General features: G+C 36.9%; 1 protein-coding gene across 1 annotated transcript in view; it reads left to right on the forward strand.

The window, feature by feature from the left end:
* The window catches only part of FMN2 (formin 2), a gene marked incomplete at both ends in the record, with an annotated part of 319,676 nt that overhangs the window by 239,773 nt on the left and 57,543 nt on the right, over positions 1-22,360 (forward strand). The window contains 4 exons of the mRNA XM_082631007.1: positions 567-713; positions 3,317-3,376; positions 3,515-3,635; positions 17,011-17,103. Of these exons, the coding sequence (XP_082487133.1) occupies positions 567-713; positions 3,317-3,376; positions 3,515-3,635; positions 17,011-17,103 (421 nt within the window). The remainder of the gene's footprint in view (positions 1-566; positions 714-3,316; positions 3,377-3,514; positions 3,636-17,010; positions 17,104-22,360) is intronic.

The following is a 22,360-nucleotide window of genomic DNA, read 5'->3' on the forward strand; positions in this document are numbered from 1 at the left end:
TTGGAAATTAAACTTTATAACTACGTTTTGGTAGTTACACCTTATGCCAAAAAAAATTTTTTTAATTAGTTTATGCTTTATAACAAAGTGAATCAGTTATACATATACATCTGTTCCCATATCCTTTCCCTCTTGCGTCTCCCTCCCTCCCACCCTCCCTATCCCACCCCTCCAGGCGGTCACAAAGCACCGAGCTGATCTCCCCTGTGCTATGCGTAAGCCAAAAATTTGCATTGCACAGAGGCAGGTACAGTTAGGCCGATGGCAGTGATATTATTTTGTGGTGGTTCTCATATCACAGCCATATTTGTTTTCCATGCAGTTACATCACAGAAATGACCTAGGCTAGTGCGTCTCAGCTACAGAAGCACAACCTGCATGCTTGTGGGTGGTGCAACTTTTTCTAAGTTATCTTTGGAGACACTGCTCTTAAATATACTAAAATGAGCACTGATGAAGTTTGGATGTGACCCCAAATTATTAATATAATGTGAATATCTGCCACTGACTTAAGATAATTCAGACAAGACTGTGAATGAGAGATTCTTCTTTATCCTGTTTTACAGACATTAAAAAATGGCTCAGGGGTCATGCAAGTTTTGGGTTTGGTTCTTGCCTTTGGCAACTACATGAATGGTGGAAATAAGACTCGGGGACAGGCAGACGGTTTCGGGTTAGACATCCTCCCAAAGCTGAAAGACGTCAAAAGCAGTGTAAGTATTTCGGGTGAGTGAATGTAGCACACTGAGGACTGGGCATCTTGTTGAGTAATAAGTTTGACTGTAAACCAGTGTGATAAATATTTATGTCCCAAGGTAAAAATTTCCTTTGTGTTCTAAGCTAGATAAAAGTAGTGGCCACCGTATATTTGTGATCTAGAGAAGAAAAATGTTTCCTAAAGTGAGTAATTTTGAATCCTGTGTCTAATGAATAATTGAGAAGACAATATTTTTAAAAAAAAATAATTATTTTTTACTATCTTCCCCATGTCTGCTAATATTTATTCTTTTGGATCTGAGGACTAGTTGATTTCTATAAATTAGACAGAGTATCCATCACTTTCTTCTTCTCTCCATGTTAAGCAATGGAGGCCAACAGGCCCATGTTTTAAAAACAAAACAAAGACATGTGAAAATAGTTCATAAATAAAATTTAAAAGATGATCCTGTTTTTCTCTGTATCATCCTCTCCTTGATACTGGTATATATGGGAACATCTAAGCCCTTTTGCAAACCTAATTATTATTTTTTATTCTACTTCTGTAGTTGTGTTTGTTTAAAATTAACATCTAAGAGATTATGAGAGTGTCAGTAGAAATATAACATCAGGGAAGCCACCACAATGGCCAGAGTTAAAGCCTGACATTGTAAACTTAGAAAATAATAGAATTCTGTTTCTCTGGTAAAAGAGTCTTCACAAAGAACTATATGATGAAGGAAATTATGAAGGAAATGTTTTTAAAATATTGAGTTTAAGTGAACAATTGGCCTATAAAAATGAAAGTACAGAGAATTGGCCCTCCTAGATAAGGCAATAATCTCTCTGATAGGAGGGAGATGCTGTTTTTTATTTTTTCTGCCAGTCAACAACTCACTGGTTTATTCACTCATATCCACTCATATGTTCATTTAATATTCCTTCATCGGGCTTCTGTGAAATGCCAGACAGTGTGCTTTTCCATAATTGGGAAAAACATAGTCCTTGCTTGGAACACCAACAGCATATATTTTTTGTGATTTTTATGGTCATATTTCTTCAAATACTGTTTTATTTGTATGATATACATTTTCATAGGAACCTCCAATATGTCAACATGATAAATCATTTAATCAAAAACAAAAGGTTTTTTCTAAACACATGGTAGTTTTTGAATAGTTCTTACAGCTGATTGTTGGATTGAAACAAGTAGTTTTTGTAAATAACATTGGAATACAAATAGCATCAATATAATGTTACTTATCAAAATGAATCTGAAATAGATTCTGATGATCATAATTATATATGAATAAGGGATTTTTCTGTATTGATTGATATATGTTATTCAATCCTCCTATAAGTTAAATTTCATTAATTTAAATAATTAAGGAATAATCTGGAAAAAATAATCAAGAAGCAAGTTTCTTAAAAATAATTTCACTTGCATTCTCACAAGAGCTATATGCAAAGTCTATTTGGTTCTTTCTATATAAAATGAAGATAACTATATCTATATAGTTATATAGACCTGCATGGATGGAGCTGTTCCTTGGATCAGTCAGAATTAACTTCTGCTCAGCACGCCTGTCAGCAGGCATTTAATGTGTTTTGTTAATTGATTCAGGTATTGCTGATCATTTCACTGATTTGCAAGTTAGGAAAGACAAAGGAAGTCAGGTGCTTAAATCATTTTACAAGCAATCCTGTTTCTAATAAATGTATTACTTTTATTATTATAGCTATATATTTCTGTGTAATATATGTATATAGAAATATATATGGGGAGTCTAATAGATATATTATCATGTCATGTCAAACTTGATTATAAAGGGATGTTGTTCTTTTATTATCAGTGGGGGAAAAATCATGGTTAGATTGAACATTCCAGAAAACAAAGTTTGTATTATAGGGTGTATTTTTAAAATATGTATTTGGTTTCACACATTCAGATTATCTAATACTAATTTTGAGCAATGAAAAAAAATTAAAAATTAATTCCTCTAAATATGCCAGAAAGAAGGTGGAAAGCTCTTCTTTGAAGATTGTTAGATATGAAACATGTTTTTTCTTTAGAACTCCATACATTATTTATAGCTGCATGGATATTAATTCCTAAATCTCAGTTGCTGACATAATTTATAATACGCATTTGCATTTTTAAAGCTCCAGCTTACTTGAAATAACACTTAACTTAAATTTCCTTAATCTACATACTAACAAGCCTCAATCAAACTTCCTGTTGGAGTGGTCCCTGTTGGTCCAGCCATGCAGAAATGCTGGTGATATTTAGTCATTTCAGTTTAGATAGTAGTTATACCTTTCAATAATAAAACATAAAATTAATGAACTAATTGTCTGGTCGAGGAGGGTGAAAACAGAAAGGTGTATACATCTGAGACTCCACCCTGAAACAGCTGTGCTTCCACGTGGGGCTTAGGTGGGAACAGTGGGGAAAACAAGACTGTCTGGACCGTTAAAGTAAGAAGAAACAGAGAACTTCATGGTTCATCCCAAATATTCTCATCTACATGTGTGGATTTACTGGAGTGAATTTAATTTAACATTGTATATTGAATAATTTAAAAAATATACTTCTACTCACTTTGGTCTCTCTGCCTAGGACAATAGCAGAAGCCTTTTGTCATATATCGTATCCTACTATCTTCGCAATTTTGATGAGGTGAGACAGTTTTTACATAGAGTCACATCTTGTTATTCCTCATTGTTGAGCAATTTGGCCGTGTTTGTCTTCGTCTTGTCATTGCTGCTGTTGCTCAGTCCTCATTCATTTAAATGTTTTGTGCTTCCTGCTGATCAGGATGCTGGGAAGGAACAGTGTGTGTTTCCACTGCCCGAACCCCAGGACCTCTTTCAGGCCTCGCAGATGAAGTTTGAGGACTTTCAAAAAGACCTCAGAAAACTCAAGAAAGACCTGAGAGGTAACTTACAATGTTAAAGAAACTCATGGTTGTTATTTATGCTTTTTTAATTAGGACAGACTTTTCCATGTTTTTAAAGAAAGTAAAATCTTTTACATCCATGTAACATTTTTTGTGTGTTTGGCAAAAGAAAAAATTTACCAATAATCTTATTCTTTTGTTGTTTAAAAAGTTATGTGTATTAGAAATTTAGTTATTGAATAGTATCTTGGTTATTTGAATAGCAGCCTCTTTCATCAGGGGCAGATTTGACTGTCTTGCTTTCACTTTATAGCCGAGAACATTTGTACATTTATCATGTCGTTGTTAAAAGATACATATTCCCTCCTACCTACCCTTGCTATAGTTGTCTGAGATTTTGTGGCGTGTAAACTTTTCTGGGAAGAAAACATCTTTTTTCACATATTTGGTCAAAAGACACATGCATGTGTAATGCTTTTTTGTTAGTTGAAAAGCCTTATATCAAATCATTTTGAAGAGAGTTTGAAATTCTTCAAAATGGTAAATTTAAAGAAAAGCACAAAAGCAAGTAGTTTACAGTTTTTTTATTTTTGTATATAAAATCCCTTTCATCCCCTTCCCCTGCCTTTTTTAATGAAGTACAATTGGCTTACAATATTATATTAGTTTCAGGTGTACAACAATATATCTTCATCTATTATGTACCAAAGTTATTACAGTATTATTGACTTTATTCCCTATGCTGTACCTTACATCCTTGTGACTTATTTATAACTGTCAGTTTGTACCCCGAATCCCCTTCACCTATTTCACTCATCCCTTTTACTTTCTTTTCATGAGGTTTCTTCTTGATGTGAAGTTGAGAACACCTCAGCTGTCGATTTAAGCATCTTTGTAACTCTTTAAGCACAGATAGGGATGGAGTAAGTTTATGTGAGATTTTCATTTCATGTTGTATCACTATATGAGAAGAGGCTTGGTTACCCCAGAAACCAAAAAGATGATAAAACTTTTTAAGAGATTCTATCCCAGTGTTGAAATGTTTATCTAAAGATACTGATCTGTAATCAGATTTGTGGAGTTGTTATATTCTGGTCACAGATGCGTTTATATGGATTTAAATCAACATAGTAACATTATATAATTTGCCCGTAGTTCCTAAATACTTAACATTTATTATGGGCCTAATACATGAAAGGCCTTTGCTAGGTGCTGTGGGTACCAGAGATATAATCGTCACTGTCAAGGAGGGGTGAAGTCCTGCCGTTTAGATGCTCCCCTGAGAGCATCAAATATGGGTGCTCATGGATAGAGCCCAAGAATGACTGCCTGTTTTTAAATAAATAACAATTAAAACTATGTTACAATTGTGTAATGCTACATTACTATGTATTTAAGTATGATTTCTTAAAGCAATACAAAAGGCAAACCATTCATGTGTAGTATTTATCATACTTCAAAATTTAGCCAGGTATCTTGGTTTGCTTATGAAATTCTCCTTCTCCTTCTTCTTGTTCTTCTTTCTTCTCCTTCTTCTTCTTCTTTTCTCCCCGCCCCTCCCCCCATGTGGTGCTGGGCACTTCTGGGGTTTCTGGAAAATACTTAACACTTTGATCACTTCAGTCTTGCAAAGCAGGATTTCATAGTTTACACGTGATTTTATAAACAGGTGGAATGGTGATCTCATGGACAGAGGGTTTATGTTGACTTTGGTTGGTGCTTCCCTTTGGAATGTTTTCTCGTTCACTTTTCGTATCTACATGCTTTCTCACTATAGTTACATGAGGTCATGAAAATGGCAGATTCTCACAAGACGCAGAGCTAAAAAGAGAAATTTTTTGAGAGGTACTATTTTGGATATAATTACCTTAAAATAATGTTCACTTTGATAAATGTAGCCTAATAATGATTCCTTTCAAGTGATCAAATTAAGTAATTCATTTCAGAAGATTCAGATAGCCTGTCCACTTTTTTTTTTCCAGAAGCAAGTTTTTTTAAGAAGACTTAGAAAATGATATGATATATGTAGAGAGTTTTCACAATATTTTCCATATAATAAGTATCCAAAAATATTAGCTATTTATAATAAAGAAAAAATAGAATAAAGAGTGTGACTAGTTTGATAAAGACAGATAAGCTATAACCATTTGGTCACTCATCTTCTGGCTCTGTCACTGTTTCTGCCTCTGCTTCTAGACTTAATTTTCATTTCAAAAGAAAGACCAAGAAATAATGCGTTATGGCTCAGACAACTGAACCTCATTTTAGCATTTTGTAAGAGCACCCGCTGTGTTTGGTGTCTGTACTTGTTCCCAAGATTCCTGCAGCTCCTTGGTGCTCCCCTGACTGTCCGAGCTCAGTGAAAGGTAGCTTTTGTTCTCTCCTGGCCGTTAGCAGCTTCTCTTTTTTTTTTTTTTAAACATTTGAGACAGTTTTTATTAAATATACAAAAGCAAAATAAAGCAAGCAAGCTCTAAGAAGGCAGGACGTCATAAGGGCATTGTCTTTGGATGGTGTACAGCACCATTAAAGTTAACTTAGATTTTAAAAAACCATGAGCACAGATAGCTAACTACATTTTGTTTCCCTTAGTAGTTTTAAGATCTACCTAGTCATGAATTTATTATTTAAGAAATTTTTCTTCTCTAGAATATAAAAACATGATAACCAAAGAAATTTATTTAGGAAAGCACTGTATGATAAAATTTAACTTATTCATTCTTTTCCATGTCAAGATGTTCTCCACATCTTCCACATTATGCATTAATAAAACTAATGTAGGGTAAAACCTTCACTCCAATCCCACAGATCACCTTATGTGGTTAATACTATTTTCTGAAAACAAGCAGAACAAGCAGCAGAGTTGTTTACTCCTTTTAGACATTTAGCTTTAAAACCATTAATTTTAATCAAAGTAAAATTGTTCTAAGAAAACTATTCAACATATCCAGAAATAGAACCCCATTTTCTCTCTTAGCATCACCCCAGAGTATTAGTTAAGAACCATCTGCTAAGCTATAATACTAGTGCCAGAGACTCATTAGCTACTGGTCTCACCACAGGTCAATTGCTGGTTGGAGCAAAAGAGCTTAAATTATTTGAGATTAACTTTATTAGTAGCCTCCCAAAAGGATGACTACAAATACTTTCATTCACAATGCTAGACAAGGTATCAATATTTCCATCTTTCCCCTTTGAAAAGAGTATTGTTTTAAAATATTTTGGCTGTCAAAACTTGTAGCAGCTTCTCTGGATGCCAAGTGATGGCTTCTGTTCCAGTGCCTTTCTTGGGTCGAAACAGTTCCGCTCGCCACATGACTCAACTCTGCATGCACTGAGCATGGAGTAATTAAGTTCCTGGAACTGGGCAAGAATGTTCTCATGCACATTCCTCCCTGTATCCTCTACCCTCCCCCACCTTCAGTATTTGACTTGAAAGTGTTTAAAATTCATTACCTATATCTTTCACAGACGTTGAAATAATGTCTGTATCCAGACATATTTAGGAAAAATCAGTCCTTAAACTTGTTTGTATTGATTTATATTTGTTTGTAACAATTGTATTTATCATTGTAAATTTCTGGTTTTATTTATTTTTGTTCAAGGAAAGAAAAAATGATGTTATAAACTCAATTCAAATGCAACCAATAGCTTTTTAAAAATATTTTTTATTAAGATTTTATAATGAATATCACTTCAGCATGGGACATCAGAACACCGAAAATGCAAACAGGAAAATACATTATTTATGTCAGTGTAAATAAGCAATAAACAATTTACAATAGGAACATAAAACAATTTTATTTGAGCCAAACTGAGGGCTATAGCCTGGGAGACAAAAAGTCAAGAAGCACTTCAGTTGTGTTTTGCTGGACTACAAAATGGGGAAGGCTTATACAGGCAAACACTGCAAAATTATGTAATTTGTTTGTTAAGAATTAGGATTGGAGGTGCAAGAAGTAAGGGTGTTTGTTAAGCAAGGACCCATGGGGCCCGAAATGGTTGCTTAGTTACAAGGGGAAACCTTGAGACCATAAGGTTCGCAGCTACCAGCAGGTACTATTTTGAGAATGACTGCTGGTGTCCTTGAGTTTGATACAGTGCAGAAAATTCAAGTTCTTGGGATTTCCCTGGTGGCCCAGTGGTTAAAAATCTGCCTGCCAATGCAGGGGACACGGGTTCGAGCCCTGGTGCGGGAAGATCCAATGTGCCACAGAGCAATTAAGCCCCATGCACCACAACTACTGAGCCTATGCTCTAGAGCCCGTGAACTGCAACTTCTGTGCCCACGTGCCACAACAGCTGAAGCCCGTGTGCCTAAAGCCTGTGCTCTGCAACAAGAGAAGCCACCACAATGAGAAGCCTGCACACTGCAGTGAAGAGTAGCCCCAGCCCGCCACAACTAGAGAAAGCCCGCCCAGAGGAACGAAGACCCAACACAGCCAAAAATAGATAAATAAGTTAATTAGTTAATTAATTTTTAAAAAGAAAATTCAAGTTCTCAGTAATACAGGAACATGTCTGAAACCATACCTACAATGGCACTAATGAAAGAAATTGAAGACAACACAAACAGGTGGAAAGATATACCAGATTCTTGGATTGGAAGAATTAGCATTGTTAAAGTGACCATACTATTCAAGTCAATCTACAGATTCAGTGCAATCCCTATCAAAATACCAAGGGCATTTTTCACAGAACTAGGGCAAATAATTTTAAAATTTGTATGGAAACACAAAAGACCCCAAATAGCCAAAACAATCTTGAGAAAGAAGAACGGAGCTGGAGGAATCATGCTCCCTGACTTCAGACTATACTACAAAGCTATGGTATTCAAATCAGAATGGTACTGGCACAAAAACAGAAATATAGATCAATGGCACAGGATAGAAAGCCCAGAAATAAACCCATACACGTATGGTCAATTAATCTACAACAGAGGAGGAAAGAATATACAATAGATAAAAGACAGTCTCTTCAATAACTGGTGCTGGGAAAACTAGACAGCTACATATAAAAGAATGAAATTAGAGCGTTCTCTAAAACCATCTACAGAAATAAACTCAAAATCAGTTAAAGACCTATATGTAAGACCAGAAACCATAACACTCCTAGAGGAAAACATAGGCAGAACACTCTGACATAAATTGTAGCAATATTTTTTTTGGATCTGTCTCCTAAAGCAAAGGAAATAAAAGCAAAAATAAACAAGTGGGACCTAATTAAACTTAAAAGCTTTTGCACAACAAAGGAAGCTATCGATAAAATGAAAAGACATCTTACAGTATGGGAGAAAATATTTGCAAATGATATGACCAGTAAGGGGTTAATGTCCAAAGTATATTAACAGGGACTTCCCTGGTGGTACAGTGGTTAAGAAGCCACTTGCCAATGCAGGGGACATGGGTTTGAGCCCTGGTCCAGGAAGATCCCACATGCCGCAGAGCAACTAAGGCTGTGTGCCACAACTACTGAGCCTGCGCTCTAGAGCCCAGGAGCCAAAACTACTGAGCTCGCATGCCACAACTACTGAAGCCCGTGTGCCTGGAGCCTGTGCTCTACAACAAGAGAAGCCACTGCAATGAGAAGCCCGCACACCGCAATGAAGAGTAGCCCCTGCTCGCCGCAACTAGAGAAAGCCTGCACACAAAAACGAAGACCCAATATAGCCTAAAATAAATAAATAAATAAATAAATAACTTTTTAAAAATTATATAAACAGCTCATACAACTCAACATCAAAGAAAACAAACCACCTGATTAAAAAGTGAGCAGAAGACCTGGACAGACATTTTTCCAAAGAGGACATACAGATGGCCAATAGGCACATGAAAAGATGCTCAACATCGCTAATCATCAGGGAAATGCAAATCAAAACCACAATGAGATGTCATCTCACACCTGTCAGAATGGCTGTCGTCAAAAAGAACACAAACAACAGATGTTGGCAAGAATGTGGAGAAAAGGGAACTCTCATTCACTATTGGTGGGAATGTAAATTGGTGCAGACACTGTGGAAAACAGTATAGAGGTTTCTCAAAAAACTAAAACTAGAACTACCATAGGATCCAGCAATTCCACTCCTGGGTATATATCTGAAAAAAAGAAAAGAAAACCACAAATTTGAAAAGATACATGCTAACCAATATTCATAGCAACATTATCTACAATTATCAAGATATGGAAGCAACCTAAATGTCCATCAACAGATGAATGGATAAAGAAGATGAATAGAATCCTACTCAGCCATAAGAAAGAATGAAATTTTTCCATTTGCAACAACATGGATGGAATTGGGGGGTATTATGCAGAGTGAAAAAAGTCATGCAGAAAGACAAACACTGTATGATATCACTTATGTGTGGAAACTATAAAATACTATAAACTAGTGAATATAATTTTAAAAAAGCAGGGACTTCCCTGGTGGTGCAATGGTAAAGAATCCACCTGCCAATGCAGGGGACATGGGTTCGATCCCTGGTCCAGGAAAATCCCACATGCTGCAGAGCAACTAAGCCTGTGTGCCACAACTACTGAGCCTGCGCTCTAGAGCCCGTGAGCCACAACTATTGAGCCCGCATGCTGCAAGTACTGAAGCCCACGCGCCTAGAGCCCATGCTCCACAACAAGAGAAGCCACTGCAATGAGAATCCCACGCACCACAACAAAGAGTAGCCACCACTCGCCACAACTAGAGAAAGCCTGCACACAGCAACAAAGACCCAACACAGCCAAATATAAATAAATAGAAGACATTAAAAAAAAAGGAGACTCAGTTATAGAAACAAACTAGTGGTTACCAGTGAGAAGAGGGAAGGGTGAGGGGCAGAATAAGGGTGGGTGAGTGGTTGGTACAAACTATTATGTATAAAATAAGCTACAAGAATATATTTTATAACAGAGAATATAGCCAATATTTTATAGTAACTATAAATGGACTATAACCTTTAAAAATTGTTTATCACCATATTGTACACCTGTAACTTATATAATTTGTACATCAACTATACTTCAATAAAGAAAAGGTTATCTAACCCAACCTGTTGAATTAGGTTTTGACTATTCAAAATCCTTCTGAAGAACATGCTTCAGGTACGTACTGTTATGTGACCAGAATTGGTATTTGAAATGAAACTTGCTGCCCTAGTGTCAGCCTCCCTCTTTTTTTGTACCAGAGAACAGTAAAGTGAGGATGTGATGTGAGAGGCAAGCAAGATTCAGTTCTAAGTGAAGGACGGTGTCAAGATGAGTGGTGAGAGAGCAGAGAGTCCGGCCTCAGTAATACTGGGCCCCTGGTCACTAGAAATGTCCTCATGCATCCCCAAAACTTGGGGCTGTAAATACCTGCATGGCACTTAATCTTCATGACTTCATGTCTTACGAATGTTATGACACTTTCAGTGTATTCAAGTTTGAAGCTAAAAGAATCCACACGTGTCTGGTCCTAAATCCTGCAGAGTACAAACTTGTGGAGTTTTATTACATAAAATTATGCTGTTTACATAGATACTGTTCATGTCAAATAAGTAATTTAGAATTATTTTAGTTTTACTTTGGACTGCCCTTACTAACAGAGCAAATCCATTTAAATGATCTAAGTGACCTCTATGGTGTTGCTCATGATAATAAGTAAATGTTGACTTTTCATGATTCCTGAGGCCAAATGTGAGAAGAAGGCCCATTGCCAACCATGTATACTCCCCCTTTGTTGAGTGTTTATGCTTAGACCCACCAGTAAACAACTTGGAGGCTTGCTCACATCAGACAGGGATTCCTACCTTCGCTGCCTGTGCAGTTATGGCCTCTCCTGTCTCTGAGCACATAGATGCATTGAGGGGCAAAGGGATCAGGAGGGTCGTCTAGCCCAAGTGCGTCACCCACAGTATCCACATATATTGTGTGGCCATTGATTATTAGTGTGAGATACATCAAAATTAGTGACGACCAGTAAGGAATATGTTTGAAAAAAGGATACTATCCTAGTTTGTCCCTATAAAGGTCATTCCCATTGGGCTTCCCTGGTGGCGCAGTGGTTAAGAATCCACCTGCCAATGCAGGGGACATGGGTTTGAGCCCTGGTCCAGGAAGATCCCACATGCCGCGGGGCAACTAAGCCTGTGCGTCACAACTACTGAGCCTGCGCTGTAGAGCCTATGAGGCACAACTACCGAAACCCATGCGCCTAGAGCCCGTGCTCTGGAACAAGAAAAGCCACCGCAATGAGAAGCCCACGCACCACAACGAAGAGCAGCCCCCGCTCCCCTCAACTAGAGAAAGCCCGTGCACAGCAACGAAGACGCAATACAGCCAAAATTTTTTAAAATAAATAAATAAATTATTTTTTTTTTAAAAATGTCATTCCCACAATTGAAGCATTACCTCAGTGCTTCCTGAGACCGAGGAAGTGGGAGTTCCGTGTTCTTGTTGTGTGTTAGTAGCTGCACCTCTGGTGGTGTCTGGTGGTGGTAATTGTGCAGAGTCACAGTAATTGTTGCAAACGTGATAGTTCTCTTACTGTGTATCCAGCAGTCCTCTGTGTATTTTACCTATGTAAAATCCTTTGATCTTCACAGCGAAGTAGACACTTACTAACTCTGTATTACAGAGGAAGAGACTGAGGTACAGAGGGGGGTACCTACTTCGCCAAAGACACACAGCTCGTAAGTGGAAGAGACGGGATGCCAACCCAGTCTCCAAAACCCATGCTCTTAGCCCTTGGGCATCCTGCTTTTTTGTCTGCTACTGTTGCTGATAAAACTAAAGATAACAATAACAGCAGTGATGGTGAAAACTTACACGGACCTTATCATGTACCAGGCACAGTTCTAAGTGCTCTACGTGTATTGACTGACTTATTCTTTGTAACAACCCCAGGAGACAGGTTCTGTTGCTGTTTGTGTATTACAGGTAAAGAGCCTGAGGCACAGAAAGGCTGACTAAGATTTTGAAAGTCACAGGTGTTATGTTTTGCCTTTTTGTAGCCAGTACATTTTATCCTTTTGTATCCTGTACACTGGATTTGTCCGTGGAAGTGCATTACTTGTGTATGGAGAGTGAAAAAAAAAATTGAGAGTTCCTCTCATTGGAATGATTATTTAAGGAGCAAAACCATTCATTTCAGTTTAAAACAGTGTTCACTTTCAAAATTCTTGTTGAAGAGTACACATGTGAAACACCTATTTGTTTTGGCATGTAAAGTGGTGAGCTCAGTGGACATAACTTATTCCACTGATCGTAATGTTAAGTCTGCCACACCCAAACTAAGGTATTGTGGGGTTTGTGAGTGTGGTATCTCTGCCACTTCCATTACTTTTAGGTGATAAGGAACTATTTTGGCATTAATCTATGGACATTTACTTGTTAGGGATCAGATTTTTCTGAAATCCATCTTTGGGATAGAATGATGCCTGTGAATTATACACCTCTCTTAACATGCAGCTGGATTTGCTTGCCCACTGTTGGCAAGACTAGGATATTTGGAGAATTTTCCAGAAGCTGTAAAGGGTTTGTGTTCATTTGCCCCTCGTTCTTCCCATAGCCCACCCCTCGCCCTTGCTGGACACTTGTTCTCGAACACGTGTGCTCACTGACCAAGATGGTAACAGATTCCTGGTCCACTTCCATGGTCTCTGACTTCCCATTCCATCCTCACGCTGTTACAGCTTTGTCCCTGGCACTGCTGAAACTGTTGCCACAATTTGCCAAATTGAGGGGGACGTTTTACTTCCACCTTTGTCTTGTTTGCTGTCTCTGTTCCCTTCGACTCACTAACCCCACTCACTTCTGATTCTCCTTATAATATCTGACATTTCCTTCTAAGTCTTTTTTCTTCATGGCCTTCTCTTCCTCTGCTTCTTTATTAAAGTTGGCATTGCTCAGGTGTTCAACCTTGGCCCCCTCTTTTTCTCACTGGATATGCTGTTCTCAGGTGGTCTTACTCAGAGTTTTCCTGTATCACTCTGATCTGCAAACTCATAAATCCAACTGCTTGCTGAAACTACACTTGGATATTCCATTGTCACCTTAAAACCCAGCAAGTTCAAAAGCAAATTAATTTTCTTTCCTTTGAAAAATGCTCTTCCTCCTGTGTTCTTCATCCCCAAGCCACTCAAGCTATGAACCCAATCAGCCTCCTTCCTACCCCTCCCCCCTTCACACAGTAATGCATATTAGAATCCCTGTTTTAATCTTTTTTGAGTCTTGTCCTTGGAGATTACTTTTCAAAATTGCTTGGATGTGAGCCTTGGCAGGTAGACTCTGAAAAGCCTCTCCAGTTAACAAATTGAAGAATAAAAATCATATGATCCTCTCAATAGATGTCGAAAAAGCTTTTGACAGAATTCAACATCTATTTATAAGAACTCTTCACAAAGTGGGTGTGAGGGAATATACATCAACATAACAAAGTCCATGTAGGATAAGCCCACAGCAAACATCATTCTCAATGGTGAAAATCTGAAAGCATTTCCTCTAAGGTCAGGAACAAGAAAAGGATGCCCGCTCTCACCACTTTTACTCATCATAGTGTTGGAAGTCCTAGCCATAGCAATCAGACAATAAGAAGAAATAAAAGGAATCCAAATTGGAAAGGAAGAAGTAAAACTGTCACTGTTTGCAGATGACATGACACTATATATAAAAAATCCTAAAGACACAACCAAAAAACTATTAGAACTAATAAATGAATTAGTGAAGTTAAAAGGTACAAAATTAATACAGTAAGTCCCCTACATATGAACCTTCAAGTTGCGAACTTTCAAAGATCTGAACATGCATTCACATGTCCAGTCACATCAGTTCACATGACTGGTGTACATTGTCACGTGCTTGCATCCTCTACAAGTGGTTGTACTTTTGTGTACTTTACAGTGCTGTATAGAGTACATTAGTATAGTATCTTTATTTAAAGCCCAGGATGTCCAGAGCAAGTGTAAAAGCAGCGGTATATAGCTGATTGTGTTAGTTGGGTACATGGACTAACTTTGTTGGACTTAAGAACAAATTGGACTTAATGAACTTGCTCTCAGAACAGAACTGGTGCAATCCCAATTGCATCAAGAAAATAATACCTAGGAATAAATTTAACCAAGGAGATGAAAGACCTGAACTCTGAAAACTCTAAGATGTTGATGAAAGAAATTGAAGCCATGACAAATAAATGGAAAGATATACCATGCTTATGGATTAGAAGAATCAATATTTTTAAAATGTCCATACTTCCCAAGGTAATCTACAGATTCAATTTAGTCCCTATCAAAATACCAGTGGCATTTTTCATAGAACTAGAATAATCCTAAAATTTGTATGGAACCACAAAAGACCCCAAAAGCCAAAGCAATCTTGAGAAAGAGTAAAGCTGAAGGTATCACACTCCCTGACTTCAGACTATAGTAATCAAAACAGTAGGGGGGGATTTTGCTGGTGGTGCGGTGGTTAAGAATCTGCCTGCCAATGCAGAGGACACAGGTTTGAGCCCTGGTCTGGGAAGATCCCACATGCTGTAGAGAAACTAAGCCCATGTGCCACAACTCCTGAAGCCTGTGCTCCACAACAAGAGAAGCCACTGTAATGAGAAGCCTGCAAACCACAACAAAGAGTAACCCCCACTCGCCACAACTAGAGAAAGCCTGTGTGCAGCAACAAAGACCCAACACAGCCAAAAATAAATAAATAAATATATTATTTTTTTTTAAAGAGTATTAACTTTCACGAAACTTAAAAAAAAAAAACAGTATGGTACTGGCAGGAAAACAGACTCATATATCACTGGAACAGATTAGAAAGCCCAGAAATACATCCATATTTACATGGTCAATTAATCTACATCAAAGAAGTCAGTAACATACAATGGGGAAAAAGCCCCTTCAATAAATGCTTTTGGGAAAACTGGACAGCCACATGCAAAAGAATGAAACTGGACTATTTTCCTACACTATGTATAAGAATAAACTCAAAATGGTTAAAGACTCAAATATAAGACCTGAAAACACAAAACACCTACAAGAAAGCATAGCAGCAGTATGTTCTTTGACATCAGTCCTAGGGATGATTTTTTAGATATGTCTCCTCAGGCAGGGGTAAGAAAAACACAAATAAACAAATGGGACTACATCAACCAAAAAAGCTTTTGCACAGCAAAGGAAACCATCAACAAAACGAAAAGACAGCCTACTGTATGGGAGAAGATATTTGCAAATAATATATTTTATAAAAGGCTTGTATCCCAATTATATAAAGAAATCCTACAACTTAATATAAAAAAGAACAAACAATACAATTAAAAATTGTGCAGAGGACCTGAATAGACATTTCTCCAAAGGACAAAAAGATAGCCAACAAACCCATGAAAAGATGCTCAGCACCACTAATCATCAGGAAAATGCAAATCAAAACCACAGTGAGATACCACCTCACACCTGTTAGAATAGCTCTTATCAAAAAGACAAGAAAAAACAAGTATTGGCAAGGAGGTTGTGGAGAAAAGGGAACCCTCGTGCACTGCTGCTGGGAGTGAAAATTCATGCTGCTACTGTGGGAAACAGTATGGAGATTCCTCAGAAAAATTGAAAATAGAACTATCATATGTTCCAGCAATTCCACTTCTGGGTATTTATACCAATAAAACAAAAATACTGATTGAAAATGATATATACACCCTTATGTTCATTGAAGCATTGTTTGTAATAGCCAAGATTTGGAAGCAACCTAAGTAATATCTACCAATAGATGGATGGATAAAGAAGACATGTTTCACATACTCATAATACATATGTGTGTGTATACGTGTTTCGTATATATACATATATATACATATATGTGTGTGTATATATGCCCACATATTTCACCTACCCACACAATGGAATGTTACTCAACCATGAAAAATAAAGCTTTCCATTTGCACAAAGGCAGCATGAATGGGCCTGGAGGGTATGCCAAGTGGAATATGTCAGAGAAAGACCAATGTTGTATGACTTCACAGAGGAAACCAAAAAGCAAAACAGATGACCAAACCAAACAGAAAGATGCTTATTTAATGTAAAATATTAAATGAGTAATGGGGTTTAATATACAGCATAAGGAATATAGTCAATAATATTGTAATAACCGTACAATCACAGATGGTTAGTAGACTTATCATGGTGATCAATTTCATAATGTATTTAAATATCGAATCACTGTGTTGTACACCTGAAACATAATATTGTATATCAACTATAATTTTTTTAAGTTTATTTTTACAATCCCCTAAAGTGAAACCTTTCGTCAGCATTGGATATTTCTAAATATATGTAGACACATATGTCAGTTATCGTGGTTAGCAGGATTTTCTATCACTAGTTAATATATATTTTTAATTGTTTTAATGCACTGTTAGCAGTGTGACATTCTGAACAATGTCTCTTTCTAATTTCAGCCTGTGAGGTTGAAGCGGGGAAAGTGTACCAGGTGTCCTCAAAAGAGCACATCCAGCCATTCAAAGAAAACATGGAACAATTTATTATTCAAGGTAAATTCGGAAGAGATATGTTGCATTTCCCTCCCTGTTCAGCAGAAAGGTAGAAGGCATTTTGAAAAATATGCATTGGTTTAAAAGGGATTATTTTGACATCACAGAAAAATAAATGATGTTTAATCACGAATCACACAGTTGTGACAGACAAGCAATTGGCTAAACATGCTGTTTTGTGAATAATATTCATTATTCCTGTTTTTTTAATCACAGTAAATACAATAGTTATTAGTTAAAATAGCATATACATATATTTTAATAAAATAGCATATATTTTTAAAGGCATTAAAATATTTATCTTTTTGTGATAGAAAGTTAGATATTATTTTAAGTTTTATCTACACTTATGACTTCATTTCAACCTGGTATTTATTTGCTTTGACAAAACATTGTGCTCAGAAACAAGGTATATTGATGATTTTCTGATCTTCAAAACATTATATTCTATCTTTTATAGGATGTATACATAACCCTGGATATTTAACACATTTTTTCCAGGGACCTTAAAAACTTTATAAATGTTATTTTATTGATTCCTCCTATATTCCTATAAAATAAGCATGGATGGAAAATTTTAGACCATATTAAAGAAACAAAAAAATTCTAATAAAAATTCTATTAATCTACTGCTGATTGAAATCCTTGAAACTTATATCAAAGCATTCACTACTCCAAACATTTCTGCTTTGGAAAGTTATATACATATCTTCTGAAGATCAGATTTATATCAGGCCATGCTTTGGGAAGGTTCTTGCTCTTTCAGGAATTCTTCAGAGGCTGACATGACCTGAGACTGAGGCCAAGTAGTGCTCTGAAGACTGGCTCCATCCTCTGTGGTTTTTATAGGTTGTTCAAGTGTCTTTAATGATGATATACAGTGAATGAGTTGTGCTGGAATTTGATACAGCATTAAGCACAGCTCTTTTTTAGGTGGGAAAATACCATTTAATCATTTAAGATAATCATGACAATAGAAACAGAAATTTGGTCTGTCATGTATCAGAGTGATTGTCATTTCCATTTCCTCAGGTCCTCGTGACTTAGAGTGGAAAATCTACGTGTTGATTCTTAAATAGTCCTTGACTGAAATCAGTGTCCTGTAGTTACAAATTAGATGGGCCTGACAGCTCACTCAGCTCTTAATGATGAATGAAATGAGTCTTGGTTTTTCCATCCAGTGGACTTCTAGGATCAAGAAACTGTAATTTTATGGAATATTCTGTTTTGCTTATGGGTAGAAAGGAGTCCTTAATTCTATAACTCATTAAAAGAGAAGTCAAACAATTTGCTAGATTTCACATCTGAAAACATTCATGAGTGTGTCACTCATATACTTGTTCACATAATATGTGATTATATTATATAATATTTTTAATTTTTTTCACATCTTTATTGGAGTATAATTGCTTTACAATGGTTTGTCAGTTTCTGCTGTATAATAAACTGAATCAGCTATACATATACATATATCCCCATATCTCCTCCCTCTTGTATCTCCCTCCCACCGTCCCTATCCCACCCCTCTAGGTGGAAACAAAGAACTGAGCTGATCTCCCTGTGCGATGCGCCTGCTTCCCACTAGCTATCTATTTTACATTTGGTGATATATATATCCCCATGCCACGTTTTCACTTCATCCCAGCTTCCCCTTCCCCTTACCAGTGTCCTCAAGTCCATTCCCTATGTCTATGTCTTAATTCCTGTCCTGCCCCTAGGTTCTTCAGAACCTTTTTCTTTTTTTTTGTAGATTCCACATACATGTGTAGGCATATGGTATTGTTTTTCTCTTTCTGACTTACTTCACTCTGTAAGACAGTCTCTAGGTCTATCCAACTCACTACAAATAACTCAATTTCGTTTCTTTTTATGGCTGAATAATATTCCATTGTATATATGTGCCACATCTTCTTTATCCATTCATCTGTCGGTAGACACTTAGGTTGCTTCCATGTCCTGGCTATTGTAAATAGAGCTGCAATGAACATTGTGGTGCATGACTGTTTTTGAATTATGGTTTTTTCAAGGTATGTGACCAGTAGTGGGATTGCTGGGTTATATGGTAGTTCTATTTTTAGTTCTTTGAGGAACCTCCATACTGTTCTCCATAGTGGCTGCATCAATTTACATTCCCACCAACAGTTCAAGAGGGTTCCCTTTTCTCCATATCCTCTCCACCATTTATTGTTTGTAGATTTTTTGATGATGGCCATTCTGACTGGTGTGAGGTGATACCTCATTGTAGTTTTGATTTACATTTCTCTAATGCATAGTGATGTTGAGCATCCTTTCATGTGTTTGTTGGCAATCTGTATGTCTTCTCTGGAGAAATGTCTATTTAGGCCTTCTGCCCAATTTTGGATTGGGTTTGTGTTTTTGATATTGAGCTGCATGAGCTGCTTGTACATTTTGGAGATTAATCCTTTGTAAGTTGCTTCATTTGTAAATATTTTCTCCCATTCTGAGGGTTGTCTTTTCATCTTGTTTATGGTTTCCTTTGCTGTGCAAAATTTTGAACTTTCATTAGGTCCCATTTGTTTATTTTTGTTTATATTTCCATTTCTCTAGTACCTGGGTCAAAAAGGATCTTGCTGTGATTTATGTCATGGAGTGTTCTGCCTATGTTTTCCTCTAAGACTTTAATAGTGTCTGGCCTTACATTTAGGTCTTTAATCCATTTTGAGTTTATTATTGTGTATGGTGTGAGGGAGTGTTCTAATTTCATTCTTTTACATGTAGCTGTCCAGTTTTCCCAGCACCACTTATTGAAGCGGCTGTCTTTTCTCAATTGTATATTCTTGCCTCCTTTATCAAAGATAAGGTGGCCATATGTGCATGGCTTTATCTCTGGGCTTTCTATCCTCTTCTGTTGATCTATATTTCTGTTTTTGCGGCAGTACTATACTGTCTTGATTACTGTAGCTTCGTAGTACAGTCTGAAGTCAGGAAGCCTGATTCCTTCAGCTCCGTTTTTCTTTCTCAAGATTGCTTTGCCTATTCAGGGTCTTCTGTGTTACCATAAAAATTGTGAAATTTTTTGTTCTAGTTCTGTGAAAAATGCCAGTGGTAGTTCGATAGGGATTGCATTGAATCTGTAGATTGCTTTGGGTAGTAGAGTGATTTTCACAATGTTGATTCTTCCAATCCAAGAACATGGTATATCTGTCCATCTGTTTGTATCATCTTTAATTTCTTTCATCAGTGTCTTATAATTTTCTGCATACAGGTATTTTATCACCTTAGGTAGGTTTATTCCTAGATATTATGTTCTTTTTGTTGCAATGGTAAATGGGAGTATTTTCTCAATTTCACTTCCAGATTTTTCATCATTAGTGTATAGGACTGCAAGCGATTTCTGTGCATTAATTTTGTATCCTGGTACTTTACCAGATTCACTGATTAGCTCTAGCAGTTTTCTGGTAGCATCTTTAGGATTCTCTATGCATAGTATCATGTCATCTGCAAACAGTGACAGCTTTACTTCTTCTTTTCCGATTTAGATTCCTTTTATTTCTATTTCTTCTCTGATTGCTGTGGCTAAAACTTCCAAAAGTATGTTGAATAATATTGGTGAGAGTGGGCAACCTTGTCTTGTTCCTGATCTTAGTGGAAATGGTCTCAGTTTTTCACCATTGAGGACGATGTTGGCTGTGGGTTTGTCATATATGGCCTTTCTTATGTTGCAGTCAGTTCCCTCTATGCCTACTTTCTGGAGGGTTTTTATCATAAATGGGTGTTGAATTTTGTCGAAAGCTTTCTCTGCAGCTATTGAGATGATCACATGGTTTTTCTCCTTCAATTTGTTACTATGGTGTATCACATTGATTGATTTGCGTATATTGAAGAATCCTTGCATTCCTGGGGTAAATCCCGCTGGATCATGGTGTATGATCCTTTTCATGTGCTGTTGGATTCTGTTTGCCAGTATTTTGTTGAGGATTTTTGCATCTATGTTTACCAGTGATATTGGCCTGTAGTTTTTTTTCTTTGTGACATCTTTGTCTGGTTTTGGTATCAGGGTGATGGTGGCCTCATAGAATGAGTTTGGGGATGTTCCTCCCTCTGCTATATTTTGGAAGAGTTTGAGAAAGATAGGTGTTAGCTCTTCTCTAAATGTTTTATAGAATTAGCCTGTGGAGCCATCTGTCCTGGGGTTTTCTTTTTTGGAAGATTTTTAATCACAGTTTCAATTTCAGTGCTTGTGATTGTTCTGTTCATATTTACTATTTCTTCCTGGTTCAGTCTCGGAAGGTTGTGCTTTTCTACGAATTTGTCCCTTTCTTCCAGGTTGTCCATTTTATTGGCATATAGTTGCTTGCAGTAATCTCTCATGATCCTTTGTTTTTCTCCAGTGTCAGTTGTTACTTCTCCTTTTTTTTTTTTTTTTTTTTTTTTTGCGGTATGCAGGCCTCTCACTGTTGTGGCCTTTCCCGTTGTGGAGCACAGGCTCCGGACACGCAGGCTCAGCAGCCATGGCTCACGGGCCCAGCCGCTCTGCGGCATGTGGCATCTTCCCAGACCGGGGCACGAACCCATGTCCCCTGCATTGGCAGGCGTACTCTCAACCTCTGCGGCACCAGGGAAGCCCACTTCTCCTTTTTCATTACTAATTTTATTGATTTGAGTCTTCTCACTTTTTTTCTTGTTGAGCCTGGCTCATGGTTTATCAATTTTGTTTATCTTCTCAAAGAACCCGCTTATAGTTTTATTGATCTTTGCTATCATTTCCTTCCTTTCTTTTTCATTTATTTCTGATCTGATCTTTATGATTTCTTTCCTTCTGCTAACTTTTTTGTTGTTGTTCTTCTTCTTCTTTCTCTAATTGCTTTATGTGTAAGGTTAGGTTGTTTATTTGAGATGTTTCCTGTTTCTTAAGGTAGGATTATATTGCTATAAACTTCCCTCTTAGAACTGCTTTTGCTGCATCCCATAGCTTTTGGGTCGTCGTGTGTTCATTGGCATTTGTTTCTAGGTATTTTTTTATTTCTTCTTTGATTTCTTCAGTGATCTCTTGTTTATTAAGTATTGTTTAGCCTCCATGTGTTTGTATTTTTTATAGATTTTTTCCTGTAATTGATATCTAGTCTCATAGCATTGTGGTTGGAAAAGATACTTGATACAATTTCAGTTTTCTTAAATTTGCCACGGCTTGATTTGTGCCCCAAGATATGATCTATCCTGGAGAATGTTCCATGACCACTTGAGAAGAAAGTGTATTCTGTTGTTTTGGGATGGAATGTCCTATAAATATCAATTA

Source organism: Mesoplodon mirus (genome assembly GCF_964341445.2).
Source record: "Mesoplodon mirus genome assembly, chromosome: 2".
Taxonomy (NCBI): domain Eukaryota; kingdom Metazoa; phylum Chordata; class Mammalia; order Artiodactyla; family Ziphiidae; genus Mesoplodon; species Mesoplodon mirus.